The 25,188-nt window shown below is 40.7% G+C and overlaps 1 protein-coding gene and 1 long non-coding RNA gene across 2 annotated transcripts; both read right to left on the reverse strand.

The window, feature by feature from the left end:
- Positions 1–1,946: 1,946 nt before the first annotated feature.
- LOC122656351 lies at positions 1,947–20,017 on the reverse strand. The gene is made up of 4 exons (XR_006332091.1): positions 19,790–20,017; positions 5,204–5,211; positions 3,226–3,230; positions 1,947–1,956 (listed from the first exon to the last, which is right to left on the reverse strand). It is a non-coding gene; the product is annotated as an uncharacterized LOC122656351 (long non-coding RNA).
- LOC122656350 (peroxiredoxin-2E-2, chloroplastic-like) lies at positions 16,481–17,419 on the reverse strand. The gene has a single exon (XM_043850828.1). The coding sequence runs from the start codon at positions 17,374–17,376 to the stop codon at positions 16,693–16,695; it is 684 nt and encodes a 227-aa protein (XP_043706763.1). The 5' UTR covers positions 17,377–17,419; the 3' UTR covers positions 16,481–16,692.
- Positions 20,018–25,188: the final 5,171 nt, after the last annotated feature.

Raw genomic sequence — 25,188 nt, forward strand, 5'->3', positions numbered from 1 at the left:
CTATGATGTTTCTCTAGATCTCTTGGAGTCCAAACAAACATTTTGCAGAGTTTGAGGCTCTAATTCTCGACTTGGAACTTGCTAGGATTAAAGGGGTTGAGAAACTCTGGATAAAAACTGATGCTACGTCAATTGTTTTCGCATCTAGATTTTCTAAAATTCTATGGATCTTCAGAGTTTGTTGGCTAGCACTTCAGCCCTTCTTGAGAAGTATCAATTAGAAGATTTCTCATAATTTTTGTCAGGCCAATGTGATTGCAGATTATCTTGCAAAGAAAGCAGCTCGCTCCAGCTTGTCTTTTCTGATGGATCACCATCCAGATTTTGTTCATAACAATATTATGTGGGATGTATTTGGCAAATCTAGCTTTCATTTTGACTAGTGAATTGTTGCTATTCTCTTGTGTGTTAAATAAATTTTATTGCTGATGGCAATGCCATAGCTGAGGAATATATTAATTGTATTGTACTTGTATCCTGTCTGGGTATACTCCTTTTTTTTCCTTTTTCAAATAATTTCTCTGCTGATTTTTAGCGGAAAAAAAAATGAATCCAAAGAGCTGTAATTCACATTTCTATCAGGAATTGAGTCACTTTACAGAGTGGGGTTTGATTTCCATATAGAGGTGGAACTTCGTCACTAAGATGGGAATCTAATTTGATAGCAGTATAATCATAATCAGCAGGCTTCTTTTTTTTTCTTTTTTCTTTTTTGGTGCTAATCATAGTCACCAGTTTCAATGTATAGTTTCCCTTTATTTGAGGTTTTTTTTTTTTTTTTTTTCCATTGTTACTGATTCACTATCATGCTATCAAATTTAAGCTCAAACATACTGTCATATGACCAAATAAAGTAAAAGAAAATGAAGAATCGCAAATACATAGGATGTTGACATCATAAACAGTAGAAAAGATGAGAGCATCAGACAGCAAGAGCAGAAAGATATGAGAGAAGAAAGCGTTGCCCATAAAACTGGAACGACTCAGAGAGACAGTAGAGACAGGAGGAAAGACGAAGGGAAGGTCAAGTTAATCAGGCCCTCTAGTCCATGTGTCATAGCAAAGTAATACATAAATAAGAACAGGTTCAAAATTAAAGCTGGGCATTGTGGGATTTCAATCTCCAAATCTTGTGCCAGAATTCACATTTCCATCAGGAATCAAGTCTTTTTCCAGGGTGGGATTTGATGGAAGGACAAGTTAATCAGGCCCTCGAGTCCATATGTCATAGCAAAATAAAACATAAATAAAAACAGGTTCAAAATAATCTGTGTGGTGGAGTTTATGTAATAAGGGTACTTTGGTCACTGGTTTATTGTATTGTCTGTCACCTTAAGTTGTATTTTCTCTTCTTTATCTTTTTTTGTTAGAATAATTAGTTCTACCTGATAGGGGTATACTTGTCTTTTTTTATGTTTATGTTTCTTCTCCCTTAGCTGATTCTTATTTAGGTATTCCTAGTCTGAATTGGCAAGGGTAGTTTTCCTATTCCTAGTAGGATTAGAAAAGCTTTCCTTTTCCTAGTAGGATTTCCTGTTCCTAGTAGGATTATTGTAACTCTTTGAATATAAATAAAGGGGCTTGGTGACCCATATTGATCACTCAAGCATTCAGTTCTACAGGGCTTCTAACATGGTATCAGAGCAAAATCTGATCTAGGAAGGAGTTCTCAAAGTTTTTGTTTTTTTTCTTCTTCCCCCCTCCCACGGTTTCTGGTTTCTTGCTTCTCCACCATTCTCCTCTCCTTCACTCAGGGCAGCACCTATGAGGTGATCTAATGGAGATTTAGATGCTGCCCTCAACTTCACCTCATTGAAGACTGAAGATTACAGGTGTGACCTACTGCCGGCAGATTCCCTCCACCATTGGAGATCGTGTTCTTCCCCCAAAAGCTGAAGATCGATTTCTGTTTTTTCCTGGAGATTGGTTTCTGCTATTCCTGGTACACATCCCTTCCTGTTTGAAGACTGCAGCATTGGATCAAGTCAAAGACAGATTCAGCTCTGCGATTTCTCTCCAAACAGTTTTTTGGGCCAATTTGCTGAAATTAGGGCTTCTTATTGGCTCATCAGAATCTGCTCATATTTTGAGGACTTGTTCTCTACTACAAGAGGGAATCTCGACCTCAGTTTCAGCCTAGTCTGACGGCTGGAATTTCTGGAAATTCAAAACCCAGTTCTCTGCTCGATTCTGACAACTGCGCTGCTAGGGTTTTTTATTTACTCATCAGAAGTTGCTGATTTTTTGAGGACTTATTCCATACTACTTGCAGAGAATTCGACCCAAGTTTGAGCCTATTCTGACGGTTCAATTTGTGGGAATTTCAAAACCCGTGTCTTCTACACTTTCAACATCATGTCTGATCTTACTTCAGCTGACTCAGATGGATCTGCTCGTCCAGAGTACCTTCCTTTTGCTTCTCCCACTAAACTAGATAGAACTAATTATTTGATGTGGTCAAGGTCTACCTACCTTACTATTGCTGGCTGTGGCTATACAGGACACCTTACAGACAGCCTTCCCAAACCTGTTGAAGAAGGACCTGCCCTGACTCGATGGTTATCTAATGACTCTATGGCAATGTCCTATCTTATACATTCTATGCATTCTTCCATTGCACCCGGTTATCTTCTCCTTGACACTGCTGCCCAGATATGGAAGGCCGCAAAGGATACCTATTCCGAGGTTGGGAATGATGCTCAGTTATATGAGTTAAGAAAAAAAATTCATGACACCAAACAAAATGAGTTGACTATCTCTCATACTATGCTGATCTTCGCAAGTGCTGGCAAGAACTTGATCATTACTCTAATTATCAGCCCACTACTGCCAATGACATTGCTGCGTACAGGAAGCATGTCGATAAAATTAGGGTTTATGATTTTTTGGCTGGCCTTAATGTTGAATACGATCCAATTAGGGTTCAGATTCTCAGCAAGGATCCCTTCCCTACACTGGAACAGTCCTATGCATTGGTTCATATTGAAGATCGACGACGTACAGCTATGCTTAATACTACACCTCCGGATCGATCAGCTCTACACACTAGGACTGGTTCTATTCCTCCTATTGCTGGAAATTCTAAGTCTGAAAAGACAGCAGTCAAATGTGATCATTGCGGTAAGTTGTGGCACACTAAGGCCACATGTTGGAAGATACATGGAAAACCAACCGACTTTGAAGCTAAGTTGCTGCCCAGAAATTGAAAAACAAAGCTAATCATACTGAGGCTGTCACAACTACTACTCCTATTGACACTGGACAATCCAAGGATGAACTTCAGTCTTTCCGTCGTATGTTACAGGCTTCCGCTACTTCTACTACATCGACTCTTGCCAATTCTTCCAACCCTCCAGGTTCAAATTTAGCCCACTCAGGTATTTCTTTTCCTGGTCATTGTGCATCGGTAGTCTCTTCTCCCTGGATCATAGACTCCGGTGCCACTGATCATATGATTGGATCCTCCAACCTATTTCATCGTTATTCTCCTACTTTTGGTAAAGATAAAGTCTGAGTGGCTGATGGTTCTCTCTCTTCTGTCTCTAGGAAAGGATCTATCAGTTGCTCTCCTTCTCTAAATTTATCATCTGTTTTACATATCCCTAAATTTACCACTAACCTTCTTTCCATCAGTAGTCTTACCCGTGATTTAAATTGCAAAGTAACTTTTTTCCCTTCACATTGTGTTTTTCAGGATCTAGCAACGGGGGCGACGATTGGATGTGGTAAGATGCATGGTGGATTGTGCCTGCTTGATAATGGGAGTCCTACTTCACCACCACCACTTCCTTCTCCTCTTCATCAAAGCTCATTAGCCTCTTCTGAACTTCAACAATGTCATAAAAGACTAGGTCATCCCCCTTAAGGCACATTGTCTTTTTTATTTCCAGCTTTAGTTAAAGAGTGTAATAAGGAACAATTTTTTTGTGAGGCCTGTGTTTTGGCCAAACAACTTCGTTCCACTTATTCTATTTCTAATAAAAGAAATTCTTCTCCTTTTAATCTTGTTCATTCTGATGTTTAGGGACCTAGCCGAAAACCTTCCCTCAAAGGCCATCGTTGGTTTATTTATTTTATTGATTGTTATTCTAAGAGTACATGGGTTTATTTAATGCATAACAAAAGTGATGTCTTCTCCTGTTTTCCAAATTTTCATAAGATGGTTCAGACCCAATACAATGCCACTCTCAAGATATTGCGGAGTGACAATCGCAAAGAATATATGGATGGTCGGTTCCAACATTATCTTGCTGCCCATGGAATCCTCCATCAAACCAGTTGTGTCGATACCCCAACCTAAAATGGTGAGGCTGAAAGGAAAAACTGTCACCTCTTGAGGTGTCTCGGGCTATTATGTTTACCCATTCTGTTCCTTCCCAATATTGGGGAGATGTTGTCTTTACTGCAACCTATCTCATTAATAGGCTGCCTACCTGAGTCCTTGACTCACAAACCCCTGCTATTTTATTACAGGGATATTCCTCCTTTGTCGTTCCACCTAAGGTTTTTTGTCGTGTCTATTATGCTAGGGATACCAGATCCCTAGGCAAACTTGAACCCCGTGGCGTCCGTTGTATTTTCTTGGGATATTCTCCATCCCAAAAGGGTTATAAATGTTACCACCACCCCCCACCCCCCACCCCCCACCCATTGTACCTTAGTCAGTTTGGATGTTATCTTTATGAATCTCTCTCCTATTATCCATCTACACCTCTTCAGGGGGAGAATTTCAGGGAAGATGTGCTGGTTGAGCTTCCTGTACAGAACCAACTGAATATTTACCCCACCCCTTTTCAGCCTTCTACTCCTCCCCTCCCTCCTACTGAAGACAGAGAGGATTTTCCCCAGGGGGAGAACTTAGATGATGCTGAAAATCCCCTTCAGGGGGAGTTGACTCCAGTCCAACAAACCATTAGGGAATTCAGAAGAAAATTAATGATTCTAATCTCAAAACCTACTACAGGGGACATTCCAAAAACACGCAGCTACCATCCACTGCAGCACCAGTACCAATCCAGTTGCCGGCCCTGGAACCAGATCGTTCTCCAGGTAACATCTCTTCTCCAAATTCACCCAAAAAAAACATCTCTTCTCCTTCTTCTCCTGACTTACCTATTGCTCATCGCAAAGGTATTCGGGCTTGTACTCGGCATCCTATTTCTCATGTAGTCTCTTATGATTCCCTTTCTCCATCCTTCCGTACGTTTGTCTCTTCTCTTTCTTCTGTTCGTATTCCCCAAAATTGGCAGGAAGCTTTTACAGATGGAAAGTGGAAGGCAGCAATGATGGAAGAAATGAAAGCCTTACAAAAGAATGATACATGGGAGCTTGTGGTTCTTCCTCCAAGAAAGAAACCAGTTGGATGTAAGTGGGTGTTTGTGGTGAAACAGAAGGTAGATGGCATTGTGGATCGATACAAAGCACGATTGGTGGAAAAGGGATTTACTCAGACTTATGGGATCGACTATCAAGAGACCTTTGCACCAGTTGCAAAGCTGAACACTGTCAGAGTATTACTATCTTGTGCAGTAAATCTAGGATGGGAATTGCAACAGTTAGATGTGAAGAATGCCTTTCTCCATGGAGAGCTTGAGGAGGAACTGTATATGGATATTGCACCGGGTTTCTCATGTGATAAAACCAGCGGCAAAGTGTGTAAATTGAAGCGTGCTTTATAAGGGCTGAAGCAGTCACCCCGTGCATGGTTTGGACGACTTCACAAGGCTATGGTTTCTGTGGGTTATAAGCAGAGTAATGCTGATCATACCCTGTTTATAAAAAGGAATGGTGAAAAAATAACCATTCTCATAGTCTATGTGTATGACATTGTGGTCACCAGGAATAATAATAATGAGATCAGTAAATTGAAGACTTTCCTTGGCCAAGAATTTGATATAAAAGATCTGGGAAACCTTAAGTACTTTCTAGGGATAGAAGTTGCTCGATCTGGTAAGGGCATCGTTCTTTCTCAAAGGAAGTACATCCTAGATTTGCTGACCGAGACTGGAATGCTAGGGTGTCATCCTTCTGATACACCTATGGAAGCTATTACACAGCTTAAAGAAAAGAAGGGTGAACCTGTTGACAAAGGTCCTTATCAGAGATTGGTCGGCAAGCTTATTTATCTATCTCATACATGACCAGATATAGCCGTCGTTGTGAGTATGGTAAGTCAGTTCATGCATGATCCTCATTCTTCTCACATGGATGTTGTTCTTCGAATTCTCCGTTACTTGAAGTTAGCCCCAGGAAAGGGAATTCTTCTATCTCCGAATGGCCATTTTCGTATCGAAGCATATACTGATGCTGATTGGGCTGAATCCTCTGATAGGAAGTCCATCTCTGGCTATTGCTCGTTAGTTGGTGGAAACCTTGTTACATGGCGTAGTAAAAAGCAAAACGTAGTGGCAAGGTCTAGTGCCGAGGCAGAATTTCGTGCTATGGCACAGGGTATTTATGAATTGCTATGGCTCAGAGGCTTATTGCAAGATCTTGGTGTTCCTGTTCGTCTTCCCATGATGTTGTATTGTAACAACAAGGTTGCCATTAGTATTGTTCACAATCCTATCCAGCATGATCGTACAAAGCATGTGGAGGTTGATAAGCACTTTATCAAAGAGAAGTTGGAAGAAGGGTTGATCTGTGTTCCTTTTGTGCAATCTGCTGACCAATTAGCTGATGTGTTCACTAAAGGATTACGTGGAAAAGTTTTTCATCCTATTCTTGTCAAGTTGGGCATGTTTGATATTTATGCTCCAACTTGGGGGGGGGGGGGGAGTGTTAGAATAATTAGTTCTACCCGATAGGGGTATACTTGTCCTTTTTTATGTTTATGTTTATTCTCCCTTAGCTGATTCTTATTTAGGTATTCCTAGTCTGAATTGGCAAGGGTAGTTTTCCTATTCCTAGTAGGATTATTGTAACTCTTTCAATATAAATAAAGGGGCTTGGTGATCCATATTGATCACTCAAGCATTCAGTTCTACAGGGCTTCTAACATTTTTACCTTTTACCTCCCTAGGGAGGTGTATGTAATTCCATCTTTATGTTAGTAAAGAATAAAGAGGGGAGAAATCATGGTTTGAGGTATCGGTATCGGATCGCCCGGGCAATCCATATCGTTTTTGCCTAACCCCGATCTACCTGACCGATACTGGTGCAGTTGCACGGATCGGATCTAATATCAGTTTTGTAACGTAGTCTCGTCCGTTCCACCGATACCCACCTAAAAACCCGCTTGTTCCTCGGATACCCACCTAAAAATCCACTTATATATACCTGATTTCACGCCTTATGAATTTGTATACCTACCTAAAAATCTGTTGTTCCCTTATTTCACGATACCTACCCTTTTTTCCGTGAAAGTTGCAATTTGTTAATGCTAAAAAATAGCTATGTCCTATTCTGTATTTCTGTTAACGTTTTTCCCAGAGTTTACGATATCTACTAAATGGATTAAATACTACATAAAACCTACGATCATAATGGAACAAAACTATTTTTTTGCGAATTTAAAATTTCCCCACATCATACATTTCATGTAATATTTGACATAAAAAATATTTTCATACATTTTGTTTCATAGGTCATATAAAATTGATTGATTTTATAGTTTTTTGGCCAATATTTTTTATATTATTTATAGGAATTTTTGAAAAAATTTAGCAATTTTTATAATTTTAATTTTTTTGAACTTTTTTCAGCCGATACCAAAAAGGTATGTGACTCAGCATTTTGGCTGATACCAACCCGATACGGCCGATACCGTGCACTAAAACCATGGGAGAAATCGATTCTCTCTCCCATACAGTTGCATATCTCTTCTTCTTCTTTTTTGTTTCTTCTTCTCTCTTCTTCTCTTCTTCTATTTTGTTTCTTCTTTTCTCTTCTTCTCTTCTCCTTCTCTCCTCAGCTCTTACCTTCTTGCTTCTTCTCTTGAATCGATCCTTGCTTTATTTCCAACTCTCTGAGCATGCTTATTTCTTTTTTGTGTGCAAATCTTCCAGGTAATCACAGAAAAAAAAGAGGAACACATCATGTTGACAGTCCTACTCCTCCAAACAGAATAGATCTATTGGCTCTAATCCTCTAAAGAGAAGACACAAGCAAATTATTGGAGCCCAAAAACCAAGGGGTCCCATAGCCCTGGGCCCAATGTGTTCTGATCCCAAAGATACAGAATCAGTGCTACATAATTATGCATGTCATAAGCACATAATTGGAAAATATCATTGAAATGCTTCATGAAATTCATGATGAACAGATAGCTGAAAATACAGGAATCACCTTTTTAACACACAAATCTTAAATCAAAGCATTTCTAAGGACACAAGGTTAAAAAAGGAAACTTCTTGGACCAATTTGTATGTAAGAGCCCATAGAGTCAACCAACAAAAAAACTAATGTGTAATACAAAGATCAAGAGGTCTTAACTGTCCTAAAATATCACATGTTAAAAAAAAGGGAGAGGGATATGCACACTGCCCACGTGCGGTAAGCTAGCAGGCGGCACCAATGGGGGTGCAGAACAAGGCATTATACAGGAGGGGTAGGGGAGGAAGAGAGAGATAGACATAATGGGTGTTAGCTTACGGTACACCGGCGGTGTGCCCAACCTTTTTCCTAAAAACAAATACTTAATATAGAAGTAAAACATGAAGTCCAAGCTGTCAATCTATAAATCTTAGACCAAACTAGGGTGATGCAGCTATCTCTAGAACTAAGAAATTTAGAGTGATTGCAAAAGAATCATAACTCTTTTGGGCGATGTATTTGATTCTATGGATCATAGTTGTCACAGCGTCCAGGCTATTTAGGCGTCGGAGGAGGGAAGAAATCAAGGGGACACCAACAAGACATTGCCTAGGGGAGCAAGGCGCCCTTCCACCAAAGGGCACCTGGACGTGAAAGCAACACCTTGACAACTATGCTATGGATACATCAAACCATTTTGATCCCCTTCTGGAGACAGAAACCTTCAGTTGAAAAGAATACAGGCAGAGGTAGAAGGACAAACCACTAGGAGCTGTGCTCATTAATCATTATCCATCTCTGGCCTGAGATGACGATGAAACGAGTCGGAGTGAGTTGCAGAATGAGAGCAAGAAGGGGAAAAAGCCTCAGTCACTGAGTCTGTAATAGATGTCGAGGAGCAATTGCATAATGATTTCAGAGGCTAAGCTGGGGGCAGAAGGTAACAAGATGGCAGCATCTATAGAGCTTCAAGTGGCCTCCACGGATGGGGCTTCCAATAGCACTCCAACATCCCCAGTGAAAGGGAGCTAAAGCGAAGAAACAAAGAAGGGTCAAGTAACAGCTAAATCAGCACCTGCAAAAGAAAGTGTTGAAATAGGCTACTACCCGATTGGGGTAATTAGTCCTAGTCAGATTATGTTTCTCTTTCTTTTGTTTTTCTCTTTTTTATTGTTTTTCCCTCAGCCGAGTCCTATTTTGGTATTCCTAGTTGCATTAGGAATTCCTAATAGGATTAGGACTGAGGCAGCATTCCTATTTTTACTTTGATTAGTTGTAATTCAATTCAATACAAATAAAGGGCCTGGGTGATCGATTTTGATCATTCAAGCATTCAGTTCATAGGGCTGTTAACATGGTATCAGAGCCAACTCTGATCTACGAGCAGCCTTTCTCAGTTTTCTGGTTTTCTGGTTCTTCCCCCTCTCTCTTTTCTCCGGTTTTCTGGTTTTCTGGTTCTTCCCTCTCTCGGTTTCAGTTTTTTTTCTTCTCCACCACTCTCGGCCTCTTTCTCTCCATCAGGGCAGCAACTATGAGGTGATCTAATGCAAGTTTAGCTGCTGCCCTCAATGTCACCTCATTGAAGATCGAAGAACAGTGGTGTGACCTAAATCTGCCGGCAGGTTTCCTCCATCCTTGGAGATCGAGCTATCCTTTCAACAGAAGTTTGATTTCTGCTTTTGTGGAGATTGGTTCCTGCTCTTATTGATCTACACCATTCCCTGTATGAAGACTACAAATCTGGATCAAAACCAAATTCTGATTCAAACCTGCGATTTTTCTGCAATCAGTTTTTTTCCTAAATTTTGACAAATTTAGGGCTTTTTATTGGCTCATCAGAAGGAGCTAATTTTTGGAGGATATCTTCCCTACTATTAGAGGGAAACTTGACCTAAGTTTCAGCCCATTCTGACGGTTGAAAATTCTGCAATCTCAAAAGCCATCTTTCACACTCGATTCAAGTTTTTTAAAGAACCGATTTTTTTCTGCCTAGCTGAATTATGGGTGACTCAGAGATGACTACAGCTACTTCTGGAGGAGATGGTCATACTAGGAATGACTTTCTTCCCTATGCTGCTGCCATTAAACTTGATGGTACGAATTACTTAATTTGGGCCAGATCATTATCCTTGACCGTGGCTGGTAGGGGACTTGCTGGCCATCTTACTGGCACCACCAAACCATAGTTGTCACGGCGTCACGGCGATCCAAGTCGGTGGAGGGGTGTCACGTCGATATATGGACATGTCGCTCGCCATGGCAACGACCATGTTTTATTTTTTATTTTCTCTATTTTTAATGTGTTAATAGATGTATACTCAAGCCATGTTTTATTTTTTCTCTATTGTTTCTCAAGTTTTAAGAAGAAAATTCAGAAATCGAAGAGAGAAAGAAGAAATCGAAAGAAATTGAAGAGGGAAAGAAGACAGGAAGAAGAAATCGAAGAGGGAAAGAAGACAGGAAGAAGAAATCGAAGAAGAAATCGAAGAGGGAAAGAAGAAATCGAAAGAAATTGAAGAGGGAAAGAAGAAATCGAAGAGGGAAGAAGAAATCGAAGACAGGAAGAAGAAATCAAAGAGGGACGCCATGGCGTAGGTCGCCATGCAACCCTCTCCAGCGCTAGGACGCCATGATAACTATGCACCAAACAACCTACTGAATATGGTGCTGCCCGTACTAATTGGGCTGCCAATAATGCTATGGTGATGTCGTTTGTTTTGAATTCTATGACCACTGACCTTTCCAGTCAATATCTCCTCCTTGACACTGCTACTCAGATATGGACTACTGTCAAGGGAACTTATGGTCAATCAGGAAGTGGTGCTCAGGTTTATGAAATAAGGAAGACACTCCAAAATACTACTCAGAAGGAGATGTCTATTACTAAATACTATGCTGCTCTCAAGTGTTTATGGCGGCAATTGGATCATTATGCTCGATTTCAACCTACTACTACTACTGACATTACTGCTTATCATTCTTATGTTGATCAGTTTCGGGTCTATGATTTCCTGGCTGGCCTCAATGATGATTATGACCCTATTTGGGTGCAAGTCCTTGGTAGGGTTCCTTTTCCCACTCTAGAGGAGACTTTTTCTTATGTTCACAGTGAAGAGACACGAAGGGCTGCCATGATGATTACTCCCAAAGTTGAGAGATCAGCCTTACAAACTGCTGGCTCCACTCCTATTACTTCTTCTGACAGTGTTGCTACTACTACTACTACCAAAGAGCCTGTGAAGTGTGAGCATTGTCACAAACCATATCACACTACGGCTCAGTGTTGGAAATTACATGGGAAGCCTGCTGATTTTGAGGCCAAACGTGGTCGTGCTAAGTCTAAAAACAAAGCCAATCACACTGAAAGTATAGCTCCAATTCCCACTGCTGACATCGGTTTCTCCCAGGAAGAACTCCAAGCTCTACGTCGTATGTTGAACACATCCGCTGCCTCTACTACGTCTACTGCCAATTTAGGTTCCTTCTTTGCCCGTACAGGTATTTCCTTTGCTGGTCATTGTGCATCAATAGTTTCCACTCCATGGATCATAAACTCCGGGGCTACTGATCACATGACAAGTTCTTCCAGCCTTTTTAATACATATTCTCCTGCTTCTGGTAAGGATAAAGTCAAAGTTGTTGATGGGTCCCTCTCCTCTATCTCAGGGAAAGGATCCATTGGTTGTTCTCCTTCCCTAACACTATCATCTGTGTTGCATATTCCGAAATTTACAACTAACCTCCTTTCCATTAGCAGTATCACCAAATCTCTGAATTGTAAAGTGACTTTTTTCCCACTCACTGTGTTTTTCAGGAACTGGAATCGGGGAAGACGATTGGATCGGGTAAAATGCATGGTGGATTATACCTGCTTGATGGAGATCCTACACCTACCCAGGCTTTACCTTCTGCATCTTTCTCTTCTGAATTACACAAATGGCACTCTAGGCTAGGCCATCCCCCTTTAGGTACTTTATCAACTTTATTTCCAGCATTAGTTAAAGATTGTACCAAGGAAGACTTTTTTTGTGAGCCTTGTGTCTTGGCTAAATAGACACGCTCAACTTACCCTATTTCTAATAAAAGATCCACTTCCTTATTTCATGTTATTCATACTGATGTATGGGGTCCTAGTAGGAAAGCTTCCCTTTTTGAACATCAGTGGTATGTCACTTTTATTGACTGCTATTCTAGGTTCACTTGGGTCTACCTTATGCACACAAAAAATGAAGTTTTTTCATGTTTTCAGCACTTTCATCAGTTGGTTAAGACCCAATTTAATGCCACTCTTCAAATTTTGAGGAGTGACAATGGGACAGAGTATATGGAAGGTCAGTTCAAAAAATACCTTGCTACCCATGGAATCCTTCATCAGACCAGCTATGTCGTCACTCCAGCCCAAAATGGTGTGGCTGAGAGAAAAAACCGCCACCTCTTGGAGGTGGCTAGAGCTCTTCTATTTGCTCGCAATGTCCCTTCCCTATATTGGGGAGATGCTGTCCTTATTACCGCCTATTTAATTAATAGGCTGCCCAGTTGGGCTCTTAATTTTAAAGCTCTTATTGAGCTATTACTTGGCTCTTCTTCCTTTATAGTCCCACCTAAGGTATTTGGCTGCTTTTGTTATGCCAGGGATACAAGGTCCCCTGATAAACTTGAATCCCGTAGTCTCCGCTGCATTTTCTTGGGTTACTCTGCTACACAGAAAGGGTACAAATGTTATTACCCTCCATCCCGTCGGACATTTGTCAGCATGGATGCTGTCTTTCATGAAAGTGTTCCATATTATGTGTCCCCACCTCTTCAGAGGGAGAGTGTTAGTGAAGATGTGCTGACTATTGACTCTCCACCTCCACTACAGTCTGCTTACCACGAGTCTGAACCAGTTCGGCCTGCCCCTAATACTCCCCCTGAGTCAGGGGGAGAGGTTCCTATACGGGGGGAGACTATCTCTATTCAGGGGGAGCAATCTACCCCGGTCCAAACTCCTATCCAAAGGACTATTAGTGAATTTCAGCGGAGGATTGATGACAATACTGTGAAGACCCATGCAAGGAAACATAAGCAGGTTCAATCAACTGTTGCTCCAGTACCCATCCAATTGCCAAACCCGGATCTAGAACCTGCCTCTCCATCTGGTAATGTTCCTTCTCCTGAATTACCTATTGCTCTTCGCAAAGGTGTCAGGACTTGCACTCAGCATCCTATATCTCATGTTGTTTCTTATGACTCCCTTTCCCCATCCTTTCGTGCGTTTGTTTCCTCTCTTTCTTCTGTTCGTATTCCTAACAATTGGCAGGAAGCTCTATCAGATGGAAAGTGGAAAGCAGTTATGATGGAAGAAATGAAAGTCTTGAAGAAAAATAACACATGGGAGCTTGTGGTTCTTCCACCTAGGAAGAAAACCGTTGGATGTAAATGGGTGTTTGTGGTAAAACAGAAGGTGGATGGCACTGTGGATAGGTATAAGGCACGACTCGTGGCCAAGGGGTTCACTCAGACATACGGCATTGATTACCAAGAAACTTTTGCACCTGTTGCAAAGTTAAATACTGTTCGTGTGTTATTATCTTGTGCAGTCAACCTTGGATGGGATTTGCAACAGCTAGATGTAAAAAATGCCTTCCTAAATGGAGCACTGGATGAGGAGGTGTATATGGACATTCCACCAGGGTTCTATTGCGATAAAAACCAAGGAAAAGTGTATAGGCTGAGGCATGCACTATATGGGCTAAAGCAGTCACCGCGAGCATGATTTGGCCGGTTCCACAAGGTCATGATTTCTGTGGGTTATAAGCAGAGTAATGCTGATCACACACTCTTTATAAAGAGGACTGGTGAAAAACTCACTGTTCTTATAGTCTACGTTGATGACATAGTGGTTACTGGCAATGATGGTGATAAGATCAGACGGTTGAAGACCTTCCTTGGACAAGAATTTGAGATTAAAGATCTAGGGAAACTACGGTACTTTCTTGGGATTGAAGTGGCCAGATCTGCTAAAGGCATTTTTCTCTCCCAAAGGAAGTATGTCCTAGACTTATTGGCTGAAACAGGGTTGTTAGGCTGCCATCCTTCAGATACTCCTATGGACCCTACTGTTTGACTCAAGGAAAAAGAGGGTGAGCCTGTTGATAAAGGCCGGTACCAAAGACTTGTAGGGAGGCTGATTTATCTCTCACATACTCGTCCTGACATTGCTATTGCTGTGAGTACTGTGAGCCAGTTTATGCATGATCCCTACGCTTCTCATATGGAGGTTGTCCTTCGTATCTTACACTATTTGAAGTCCGCTCCTGGAAAAGGAATTCTTCTGTCTGCACAGGTCACCTATGGATAGAAGCATACACGGATGCTAATTGGGCTTGTTCTGCGGATCGTAAGTCTATTTCTGGGTATTGCTCCTTTGTAGGTGGAAATCTTGTTACATGGCGTAGCAAGAAGCAAAATGTGGTTGCTCGTTCTAGTGCTGAGGCTGAGTTTCGGGCTATGGCACAAGGTATTTGTGAGTTACTCTGGTTTAAAGGTTTGCTACAAGATCTTGGTGTTCCTATTCACCTTCCTATGATGTTGTACTGCAACAATAAGGCTACGATCAGCATAGCACACAACCCAGTACAGCATGATCGTACCAAGCATGTTGAGGTGGATAGGCATTTCATCAAAGAAAGGTTAGAAGATGGGTTGATTTGTATTCCCTTTGTGACATTTGCTGATCAACTTGCTGATATCTTCACTAAGGGATTGTCTGGGAAATTGTTTCATCCCAATCTAGTCAAGTTGGGCATGATCGACATCTTTGCTCCAACTTGAAGGGGAGTGTTGAAATAGGCTACTTACCCGATTGGGGTAATTAGTCCTAGTCAGATTATGTTTCTCTTTCTTTTGTTTTTCTCTTTTTTATTGTTTTTCCCTCAGCCGAGTCCTATTTTGGTATTCCTAGTGGTATTAGGAATTCCTAATAGGATTAGGACTGAGGCAGCATTCCTATTTTTACTTTGATTAGTTGTAATTCAATTCAATATAAATAAAGGGCATGGGTGATCGATTTTAATCATTCAAGCATTCAGTTCATAGGGCTGTTAACAGAAAAGGAGGAGACAGAGACGTATGTAGGGAGAGAAGAAAAATGTGCAGTGCCAATACCATACTGTGCCCTTTAGAAATCTCTCCTATGGCGATTTGACAAGGAGGCCAACAAGAGGATGATCATCAAGAGTTTTTTCTAAAGTGTGGACTTGGGAAGGTTGAGAAGACTAGGAAAGCGAAGGAAGTGGAAGTGGTGTCAAGGAGCAAATCTTGAAAAGCCAAAGAACCTAGAAGAGGATTGTAAAGAACACAAAGGCATGCAACTAGAACAAGTGTTGAAGAATGAAGACGAATCAGAAAATGCTCCAAGGGTGAGTAAAATGGTTGGCATCACCATTTTGGCCTTTGGGGGGAGAGAATTTTTCAAAAAGCATCTTTAATGAAAGAAAGTAGCGATCAATAAGAGGATCTTTTGATTTGCATTGAGGTTTATTCTGTTATGAGGAAGGGTTAATATTAAGGTTGGGAGGTTCTATGGGCGGTTTCTGTTTTAGATTTCTCTCTCAAGATGGCAAGTTTTTCTTTCATTTCCGCAGTGTGAAGGCAATAGTTTTATAGTGCATGTATAAGCTCTTCCATGTACAGTGTGGATCCTCTGTATAGCCCCCTCCCTTTTTCTTTTTCTTTTTTGGGGGAGGGGGGGGGGGGGGAGGAGGGGGGTTATGCAAGAATTTCCCTTATTTTCTCTACCAGGAAAGGAAAATTTGACAATTTGTGATGCCTCAGAGACTCCTTAAAGGGGAATATTCAATATAGAAAACTGAATTACATTCTGAAAATTAACCATGTCGAGATGATTCAAATAACGATTGAGCAAATTGTTTCATCAGAGGTCATGAGTACCCAGAACTCCTGAAATACTCTTAAAAGGAGGTAGCTAGAAATCAATATCAAATAATCAGAACACTGACACTAGCCCCCAAAACAGAATTGAAATTTCAAAAATTCCTAAATTAGTATACTCTCAACAACTTTAACAAAAAAAATAGATATATATTCTCAACAACAGCTCACAAACAAATTCTCAAGAGCCCTTGTCAAAATGAAATGCAGTGATGAAATTCATCCACAACCAATGTGACCCATAACCAAGGTCGTAGTAATAAATTCGCCATTTCATAGAGAAAACTCATATTAACAAGACATTTCCTGAAATGAATTCAGAAACCAAAGGTTTAACAGAAACAAGAAGAAAGCCCGACATTGAAGAGAATGGCATCGGAACTCAATTCAAGGGCCATTCAAATTTGACTCGGATAATAGAGAATACCCAACGTACAGAACACTTAAAGGGGGAAAGAGATAAGGAAAAAAGCAAAGAAACTACTAAAGGAACACAACCTGACCAAATCAGAGAGCCTTCAGCATATCTTCAGCGCTGCTCGTCGTAAATGCACCGCCCTCCTCCAAATTCAAAACCTTAACAACCCCATCTTCCGCAAGAATAGCATACCTCCTCGACCGTACTCCCAACCCAATGGGCTTATCACTCAAGTCAAGCTCAACCCCAATAGCCCTCGTGAAATCTCCATTCCCATCCGAGAGCAACATGACTTCATCCTCAATCTTCAAATTCTCCTTCCAAGCTTTCATCACAAAGGCGTCATTCACCGAAATGCAAGCAATGGTATCAACCCCCTTGGCCTTCAATTCACCGGACTTCTCAACGAACCCAGGAAGGTGTTTCTGAGAACAAGTCGGTGTGAAAGCTCCGGGAACTGCGAACAAGACTGCTTTCTTGCCCTTGGTGAGGTCTGAGACTGTGACGGTTTGGAGTTCTCCGGCGGAGTCGAAGTAGGAGAAGGTGGAATCGGGGAGTTTGTCGCCGACGGAAATAGTGGCGGAGATGGAGTTTTTGGTTGCGGAAGTGGTGGCGGACCTGAGAGGTGGGTGGCGGAGCCTGAGGCGGAGAGGAGCTGCGAAGAAGAAATTTGAAGAGAGGGTCTTGGGTGCAAGACGGGCTGTGGCTGAGAGAGACGTGGCTATGGGAGACGATAAGAGTCTCGCCATGGTTAGAGAAGCTGAGACCGCCATTGCTTCTTCAGTAGAAGGAAAGAGGACGAATGGTGTGTCGTGATATCAGAAAGTAAAAGTCGGAGGTTGTTGGTATTTTTGGGTGAAGCGGCAGAGACGAAGGAGTGGTGGACACAATCCACAGCTTCCACCTGGAAAATGGTTACGAATTTTCACAAAATGGCAACTCTGAAATTTTCGTTTTTTCATATTAAAAAAAAATAAAAAATAAAAAACACTCTGGACCCATAAAATGATCGGCCCACCCTCTACAAAATGTAAATCCCCTAGTCAATGCCCTTATGCGTCCCTTCGTTGGGCCCGCGCTGGTGTAGGGGCCAAGCAACCAAGCACCATTTTTCCCAAAACATATTGATGCGTGTATGCATAGGAAAAGCGTCAAGTTCAAATAACTTTTCCCTTCAACCATGCATTGTTCTCTCTCTCTCTTTTAGATTTGGATCCTCTTTGGCTTGGGGTTGAGCGGCCATCGTGCTGCGCTCAACTCATAGGTTGTCATGTGGATTTGATGCAAATTCAATGGTAAGTAGACGGTGGTCTAGCATTTTTTGAATTTTGAGTGGTAATTTTGAATTGAACTCATCTACCAACCATTGGATTTGCATCAAATCCACGTAACGGCCTGTGAGTTGAGCGCAGCACAATGACCACTCAACCCTAGGCCGCAGAGGATCCAAATCTCTCTATCTCTCTCCACTGACACGAGCAACACCCCCTCTGCCCTCTCCTTTTCGATTATTCTGAAAGCCTTTGTTTTGGTTTTCTTCAAGTGCAATATGTTTCCACATCATGCAATGTTCGGATTAAATATATCATATGATTCAGATCAGATTGTGTGATCTAGTCTACACAAACCCGTTCTAGATCGAACAGAATCGACCGATCTAAATTTGATTCATCAAATTGTGGATGAAGGGGATTAATGAGTTTGCAACAAATATTGGGAATTCTAGGTTGTACTTTGTGTTCAAGGATTTTTTTTCCACTTGTCACATTCGTTGAGTTATCAGCAAGGGGGACCTATCTAAATGTTCGATTAGAGTGGATCAAACAATGCCTCCTCTATTAACACAGAAGGTCTGAAACCAGAGCAAGATACTGAAGTCTCGTCATTGCATTTGCATCAAATCCACGTGACGGCCTATGAGTTGAGAGCAGCATGATGACCGCTCAACCCCAAGCCACAGAGGATCCAAATCTCTCTCTCTCCATTGACACGGGCAACACCCCCTCTGCCCTCTCCTTCTCGATTATTCTGAAAGCCTTTGTTTTGGTTTTCTTCAAGTGCAATATGTTTTCACATCATGTAATGTTCGGATTAAATATATCATATGATTCATATCAGATTGTGTGATCTAGTCTACACAAACCTGTTCTAGATCGAACAGAATCGACCGATCTAAATTTGATTCTTCAAATTGTGGATGAAGGGGATTAATGAGTTTGCAGCAAATATTGGGGATTCTAGGTTGTAATTTGTGTTCATGGATTTTTTTTTTCCACTTGTCACATTCGTTGAGTTATCAACAAGGGGGACTTATCTAAATGTTCGATTAGAGTGGATCCTACAATGCCTCCTCTATTATCACAGAAGGTCCGAAACAAGAGCAAGATACCGAAGTCTCGTCGTTTGGTTGTTATCGGTTCCATTGTATTTGCCCCGTGCTAACTTTGATATCAACGACCATTACTTCCCCCTTCCTCAAAAATATAAAAAGCAGCAATGGCTTTTTTAGGGAAATTTTTGAATAGTTTGGTTTTTTATATTACTTGTCACATGTGTTAAAGTCACAAGGAAAATCGATCCAAATGCTAGGTTTCAAGTATTCTCTCTAATTTTGACTTGTCATGACTAGTGTCACATTCGTCGAGTAATCGAGAAGGGGGAGCTATCTAAATGCCCGACTAGAATGATTCCTACAATGCCTCCTCTATTATCACAGAAAATAAAAGGGTTTTTTAGGAAAAAATTTTGAGTAGTCCCGTTTTTTTATCACTTATCACATGTGTTGAAGTCACTAAGAAAATCGATCCAAATGCTAGGTTTCAAGTATTCCCTTCGATTTTGACTTATCATAACTAGTGCAGCAAAATAAGGTTCAGTCTAAATGGTGATGTAACCCTTAGGCAAGTAGGCATGTTGTTCTCTTAGTAATCTAATTATATATATATAAATACAGAGCAAACCCTTGTGTTTCTAAATTATACAGCCGCACCTCCTGAGTTTAGGTTAGTTGTTACAGTCAGCCCCACTCTGTTAGTTAGGTGTTACGGTGTTAATTAAGTTTGCCTTCAAATGACTAATATATCCCTAATGGGGTGTGAACATACCATTTTGCCCATAGGGCATCCCTAACTTCACACCCCCTTCCCTTGTTACTCAAATCAGAAAGAGGGTTTAGGGTTCTAGCACTCGTAGTGCGTTTGTAAGTTGTGGAGGATGTCTCTTCTTGGAAATTCACCTTAGCTTTATTGCCTCAGATCCTCCGAGCTTCAACATCATAAGTTCTTGCAGCTTCTTCAGCAGTGTTGAAGGTTCCTAGCCAGACACAGACCCCTTTCTAGGGTCTCTAATCTTGGCAGCTCATTTTCCCCAAGGCCGTTGTCGGATTCCTCTGTATTAGTGCTTCCTCTTTTACACCCTTAGGTTTATTTTTTTGGGTCACATGGAAAGTTATGCATTAGAAATATACCCATGATCAAGTTCAAGTACATTCCAAAGAAAGTACGGGGGCATACCCACCAATTTACAAAGTGATGAATCATAAAATGAAATTCCAAAAGCAGCTAAGAGATGCGTTGAAGAGTTTGCAGATCACACAACATGCATAATAATAACAGAATGAAAGTGTGAAAGAAAGCTCCAAATGTCTTGCATAAATGGTAAAATTTCCCATGGTGGATTAGAAAGATGTCTCACGTATTAATTAAATCTGCACAATCTGATTCCACCACCAAATCATGGATCTCCAACTCCAAAGCAAGCAACAAGCCTAGTCTCATAGATGCACATTCAAAATAAAGGGTAGATCTTGGAATATCTTTGAGAGCAACTGTCACACCCCGAAACCACCCCCTGGGAGGATTCAACGGCTGACCCGAATACCCGACGTATTTGGAGACCACCAGAATCCAGATGCAGTAAATACACGTCACAAGCACAACGCAATTTCAAGATAACACGTGTTACATTGATCAGAGTGCAGGGAAAGTAAAGTGCTGTAGGTTTTATACATATTATTTACATTGAAAGTTCCAACAGCTCGATGTTCCCAAGTTCACGACCATCAAGCCAATACACCACTATTCTAAAATATAAACAGTGAAAATTCATCCATCAAAAAGGATAGCACTAAATAAAAAAAATAAGAAGATAATGCCACATCATCAATTCATGTTCTCCAAGTAGTCCTTTCTGCCACAAACGCATTCACCTGTAGGATCATCTAAAAAGAGAAAATTCCACAGGGGTGAGCTCCACTGAGCCCAGCAAGTAAAGGATAGACCACACACACAAGCATGCATCCTAAATGCATGGGTTCAATTTTAATATTAAATCCACCTAACAAACAAATGCCTAAGTTAGGCCTATGCTATGACAACAACTCGGGAAACGTTCTTGGTTCCTTCTTAACTGTCCCGAGATGTAACCTCAACTATTGTATGGAGCCCACAGTGGTCGTTGGTATTTTATACCTTCCCATGGGTAGACCCCGATAATCATAGCCAGGCCCTCATCCCGACGTCCTTCACACTCCTCAATGACAGGGAGCTATGATCACCCAACACCTGAACCCCTGATGGTAAGGGTTGTAGCACTAAGGAATGACATTCCTAGCCATATGCAGTCTAAATGGCATAGTACGAGGTATATAGTGCTCGCGCATCCCATACTATGGCACACCATACCTCTCGTTTTCAAGCCGACTACGGCATCTAATCTATCACAAGCATTCACATTGCCAACCATTCCACATCATATCATTCACAATCATAAATTATAGACAATGAAATCAATAAATATCGTAAATAAAACAGGAATAACACATGCATATGATTACTGGCAATTGTATCTAAAAATATAATTAAACGTTCTTAAAAACAATCGAAGCCTATCCCCACTTACCTTGTTATGATCGAGATAGTGATGTTGGATTTTGTTCGGTGTCGGTGGTCAACGCGACTTGACAAGTGAACGGTAACGTCCTACGAATGTTTAACCACATCCGGTGTTAGAAAGCGTCAAGAACTCGTGTGGAGTCCTAGGGTTACCCCGCAGTAAAGTTGGACATGGTCTAGGGTGTGTTTACAAATGAAACAACATCTCAGGTTGATGAGGCAGTCAACCGGGACATCGACCTGAGATGGCAGTGTTCTAAAAATTAAAATAATTATTTTCTAGTTGATGAACCAATCAATTGGGACACCAACCTGAGATGATAGTGTTCTAAAAACCAAATTTGCATTCTCTAGTTGATGATCCAATCGACTAGGACATCGACCAGAGATGCACAGCAGTCCCAAAAATGCAGAAAACAGAATTTGTAATGGGGCATTTTGGGCCGAATCCACATTCAATTGATCATAGATGTTATTGCGTGATCATTATTATGAACGGGACCATCTAAAGCCAAGGTCAGGCTTACCTTGAAGTTGAAATCAAGAGATGGGTTTACTCAATTCCCTCTCAAGAAAGAAATTAAAAGAATCCATAGATTTAGGAGAAGATTAGGCAAGAGACGGGTTTAGGGGAAACAATTTGATGAAGAAGGAAGATTGGTTTCATAGAATCTAACATAATTAGGTTGAAGAGAAGATGAGGGGGTGAAGCTATTACAATCCCTTCTTCTTCCTTTCTTCTTCTTCTCCTTCTCCTTCTTTTCTTTTATTTTCTCTCCTCTCTCAATCGGCCTCTCTTCCTTTTTTTCTTCTCCTTCTTTTTTTTTCTTCTCTTTGTTTGGCAGTCAATTAGAGTAGAAAAGAGGATTGAATAGATAAGCTTTAAATTATTAATTAAACGTAACATGGGTCGGTTGAGTTTAGATAGGATTGGTTTATTTTATATCCCAAAATAACCAATGAGTTAGATAGGTTTTAATTTATATTTAAAAGTAACATGAGTCGGTTTAAGTATTTGAATAATAAGCTAGTTAGGTGTCAGTTTACTAAATACTTAAGATGTAATACTTTTATTTATTTTGGTTAGGTGTCAGTTTACTAGAGACTTAAGATATAATACTTTTACTTATTTTGGTTAGGTGTCAGTTTACTAAATACTTAGGATTTAATACTTTTACTTATTTTATAATCCACCCAATACCACTTTCTAGCTTTTGTCTTTTGTCTTTTTTTGTCTTTTAGAATTTTGTCAGTTAATGTCTTAAGCCGATCCCTACACGGATAATTGGATTTTGTGGGTCCCATGGGTCCCACAATGTTGAAGAAAACATTCCAATCCAGTATTCGGGGTGCGACGGTGAGATCCCCGACTCAAAACACTGGGCCCCGCACTTCTAAGAGCAAAATCCGCGATGGTACGATTCTCTGGTTGATGCAACAATCAGCTAGTACATCAACCTGAGAATTCTGTTTTTGTTTTCTTCATGTCGGAACATCTAAAAGTCGATTAGTTCTGCAAGCGAACCCACACAGACATAGTTAAAATACTATAACACCTAATACGATATTAGAATCCCTTACCACAAGTTGTACATCTGCGTGTGGATTTCACAACTGCACGGGGGAGGTATCTGTCATTTTGCCGACAAGTGACGGGTTACCACTGAGATTCCTTCTTTATCTTCTACCCGTTCAAACATCAAATCAATACTCCGTAGAACACATAATGCCACGACTTTGGGTTCCGGATCTATATTCGGATTTGCGTTAGGGTTCAGGTCATTTTTTTTTTCTACGCCGTAACAGCAACACTTGCCAAGAAAAAACCTTTATCATCTCGAATGAGAGCACTATAACCAGAAGTTGTTCCTTTAATGAAGGCACCATCAAAATTTAGCTTGGCATATCCTTGTATAGGAGGTGTCTAATGAGTAATTCCCTGTGAGGGATTGATCATAGATGGAGGTTTGTCAATGAAGGTGGTTGTTTTATTCTATTGGCCAAGAATAAAGTTTCTTGTGGGTTAGTAGCAGTATTATTGAAAGTTTTTCTATTTCTTATGTGCCATATTTCCCAAGAGAGAATAGCATAAAATTGGGCTAGTTTTCTACAATCTCTCTTACAAAAACCAGGAACCTCAAACCAAGACTTAACCCACTCTGCAAATGTGAAGTAGGACACTAAAGGTCGAAGGCAATATGGAGATCCAAACCAGGCTAACTTAGCATGGTTGCATGACAAAAGGTCATGAGCAATAGTTTCTATTGGTTCATTTCAACATGGGCAATAAGGGTAAGAGATTTGATTCCTTCAACTAAGTTGGATTTAATAGCCAAAGCATCATGACATGCTCTCCAAACAAATGATTTAATTTTCGAGGGGAGATCGAGATTCCAAATTGATTTCCATGTAAAGGAAGGGAGCGAGTTAGGTCTAGTTGAGCGAGAAGAAGAGGAGAAGATGATTTGGAAACATAGTAGGCCGACTTGACTGAAAAGACACATTTCTTATCAAAAGACCAAATCCAACAGTCATCAACGATAGTGGAGCTCAACGGAATTTTTGCCACTTCAAGAGCGAAGTCATATGGGAAGATAGAAGATAAGAGATCATTTTTCCATTCTCTAGTGTTAGAATCAATAAGGTCAGTCATACTCAAGATTGCAATCAATAGGCTTAGGATACGGAACTCTTGAGTCTTGAGTAAAGGGAACCCAAGGGTCCAACTAAATATTAGTCAAAGTGCCACTCCCAATAATTTTCCTGATGCCCTTAAGGAGAACATCCCTCCCTGCCACTGACACTCCTCCATCCTAAGGATGCATTATTTGAAAGTTGAACATGCAAAAAAGAGGAGTTGGGAAAGTAACGGGCTTTCATGCATTTGGCCCACAATGAAGAGGGATTAACTAATAATCTCCAAGTTTGCTTGGATAGAAGGGCCAAGTTAAAATAGCGAAGATCTCTAAAGCCTAATCCACCCTCACTTTTACTCATGAAGTCCCAACTGACCCAACAAATTTTTTTCTCATCTTTGACTTGACCCCACCAATATTGTCCTTGGATGCGGTTAATCTTGTTTGTGATGCCTTTAGGCTAGACGAAACAAGACATAGTGACTAGGAATAGCAGAAACCATCGATTTGAGAAGGATCTCTCTTCCCACATAAGAAAGAAGTCTTTGTTTCCAACGTTACACTTTATCTCTAATCTTATCAATAATGTAAGAGAAAGTTTTGGATTTAGATTGACTAATATCAGAAGGGAGACTAAGATAAGTATCAGGTGAGGAAACACATTTCATCTTGACAATGCCTGAAATAGTAACTTTAATATGCTCAGGGGTTTTTTTGCTGAATAAGATCTCAGATTTTGGTGACTGACCATTTGATCAGAAACACCACTATAGAGAGAACTGATTTCACTAATCTCCTAGGCATCTCTAGGGGTGGCCTTCATGAAGAAATAACTATAATCACCAAAAAACATATGAGAGATTCTGGGGCCATTTCTACCAAACCTAATAGTGTAAAGTCCCCTTTGATGAATCCTGTTTTGGATGATACATTTATATCCCTCATTCCTAAAGTAAAGGACACCCTTAGGTTATATTAAACATTTTGACTCGCAATTGATCAAGACCAATTATGGTTAAACCTAATTATACACATATTGGCCCAATTGATCCGACAG

Source organism: Telopea speciosissima, chromosome 3, assembly GCF_018873765.1.
Source record: "Telopea speciosissima isolate NSW1024214 ecotype Mountain lineage chromosome 3, Tspe_v1, whole genome shotgun sequence".
Classification (NCBI taxonomy): domain Eukaryota; kingdom Viridiplantae; phylum Streptophyta; class Magnoliopsida; order Proteales; family Proteaceae; genus Telopea; species Telopea speciosissima.

Bases quoted from the DNA above. Each gene is read 5' to 3' on its own strand.
- LOC122656350 (XM_043850828.1), bottom strand. From the start codon at position 17,376: ATGGCGGTCTCAGCTTCTCTAACCATGGCGAGACTCTTATCGTCTCCC.